General features: G+C 43.6%; 1 protein-coding gene across 1 annotated transcript in view; it reads right to left on the bottom strand.

Moving 5' to 3' along the window:
- Positions 1–1,496: 1,496 nt before the first annotated feature.
- The window catches only part of PPTG_22180 (hypothetical protein), a gene marked incomplete at both ends in the record, with an annotated part of 2,678 nt that continues 2,338 nt past the window's right edge, over positions 1,497–1,836 (bottom strand). The window contains one exon of the mRNA XM_008902074.1: positions 1,497–1,619. Within this exon, the coding sequence (XP_008900322.1) occupies positions 1,497–1,619 (123 nt within the window). The remainder of the gene's footprint in view (positions 1,620–1,836) is intronic.

Here is a 1,836-nt window from a genome sequence, read left to right as displayed (position 1 = left end):
TTTTAGCAGTGGCATGGGGAGGAAGACTGCAGAGCTGCTGCCTCTTCATAGGATTAACCTATTGGCACATTTTGTGCTTCCGCAGGTTAAACAAAAAAAAACTATATTGAATATAACGGAAGTGCCAATTCACTGCGCGAAATTGGATGAACTGGGAAAGCGAACGGTGCACTAGCAGCAATAGTGAGCTAGTAAACCTTCCTAGGTAAGTATAAACTGGAAGCTGAAACGATCTAAATGCGACAATAGGTGAGTCTAACTTCGCACTGGGGGGATAAGCTAGAACTGTACCCAAATTACTAAATGAACGTAAAAATTAAGTGATCAGTTTAGTGCGCGTTTTTGTTTTTGTTATTAAGAAAGATCTTCATTGCCCACGAGAACGCTCCTAATACCCACTGTTACTCTAGCTTTCTTGATCATCTTCTCTGTTGCTGGAGGCAAGATCAGTATCTTGCTGCGTGCCTCTAAACGAATCTCTTCTTGCTTTCGTACTGTAATCCTCTTCACAATCTCAAAAGAAAACTCCCTTCTTATTTTGTCGGAGGCGCTATCTAACATACTCCAGACCGTATTCATATTCCAGTGGTGCTACCTCTTACGTGTTGATCGACTGAACCTGATGTGGCGACGCAATGATCGTAACTGACAGCTTGCCTGCGCTCGTTGCACCACTATAGGTTGGCCGCCAGCGGAACAAACGACGTCGCGCGCATGATGCAGACAGGATATTGAAGTGAGGACTTTTAAGTGTTAGTAAGTTTAGAATACTGTGTCGTCGTGTCTTATGATCAATGCGCGATGAGACGAATGGATGTCGTGGCCCACGACGACTGATTAGTTATGTCCACCTAATCCGACAAATCAAATTAAAACTTATTCTTGAAGTGTATCAATGCATTGGCCGTGTCCACGTATATAAATGTCCGAGGACCTCGGACCGAGGTTCATACGAGATTCTTGATTAACAGTAGAGTAAAGATTGACTAAGTTTGATTTTCCATTTTAACAAAGTCGCGAAGAAGCTCATAGCAGAAATCCATGCACGTATGTTTCGAAGTAGCTGCTACAATACATTACAATTTTTAAATTGCCATGGTGACAGAAATAAACTTGTCAGTCCTATTGGCAGGTTGCCAGAATTTCTAAGTGATATTCCCCTTACGTGGAACCGCAGATGGTAGGTATAAATTCTCGTAAATTTGTCACAAACCAAACGAACGTACTTAACCGAGAGGACGACAATGATGGCGTGACACATCACAATCACAAAATGATCCTCCACACGGAAATGCATTTGTTAACCTGACGAATTGTGCTCAGTCAAACCTTTCGAGAAGCATGGACAACAAGTCATTGAGTCTGCCGAATCGGCCGCACTATTGCGACGATGTCATCGGACAAGTGATGCAGAGGATCAAGTTTACATCTCGCTATGCTCAAACGTCCAAAATCTACGAAGAAAACGATACCACTCATGTGTTCTCAAAACAACACTACGCGCCAAACGATGTCACATCGTTAGACAGAATTTCCCCGCGAACGCATTCCAGATCCTCGACAGAACGCTTAGACATCAACATGCCAGTAATAGAGGGGAACGATACAGCTCCGTTCGACTCGGAAAGCAACACAATGGTAGAGACGTTAAAACAGCAACATAGAGGGTATATGCAGCGATATCGAAAAAAGATCAAGGACCGCGCGACCACTCTTGAGAGCGACATTAGACAGCTACAAGAAAGGATTCAGAGACTCCAAGAGCAGTACCAGACCACTTCAATTGGAGTACCAGTATGTATAACGGTGTGGCACGTCGTGGCAGAATACTTTCGC

The sequence above is a fragment of the Phytophthora parasitica genome (genome assembly GCF_000247585.1).
Source record: "Phytophthora parasitica INRA-310 unplaced genomic scaffold supercont2.12, whole genome shotgun sequence".
Taxonomy (NCBI): domain Eukaryota; phylum Oomycota; class Peronosporomycetes; order Peronosporales; family Peronosporaceae; genus Phytophthora; species Phytophthora nicotianae.
The sequence above is the reverse complement of the archived record's forward strand: the minus strand, read 5'-3'. Positions and strand labels throughout refer to the sequence as shown.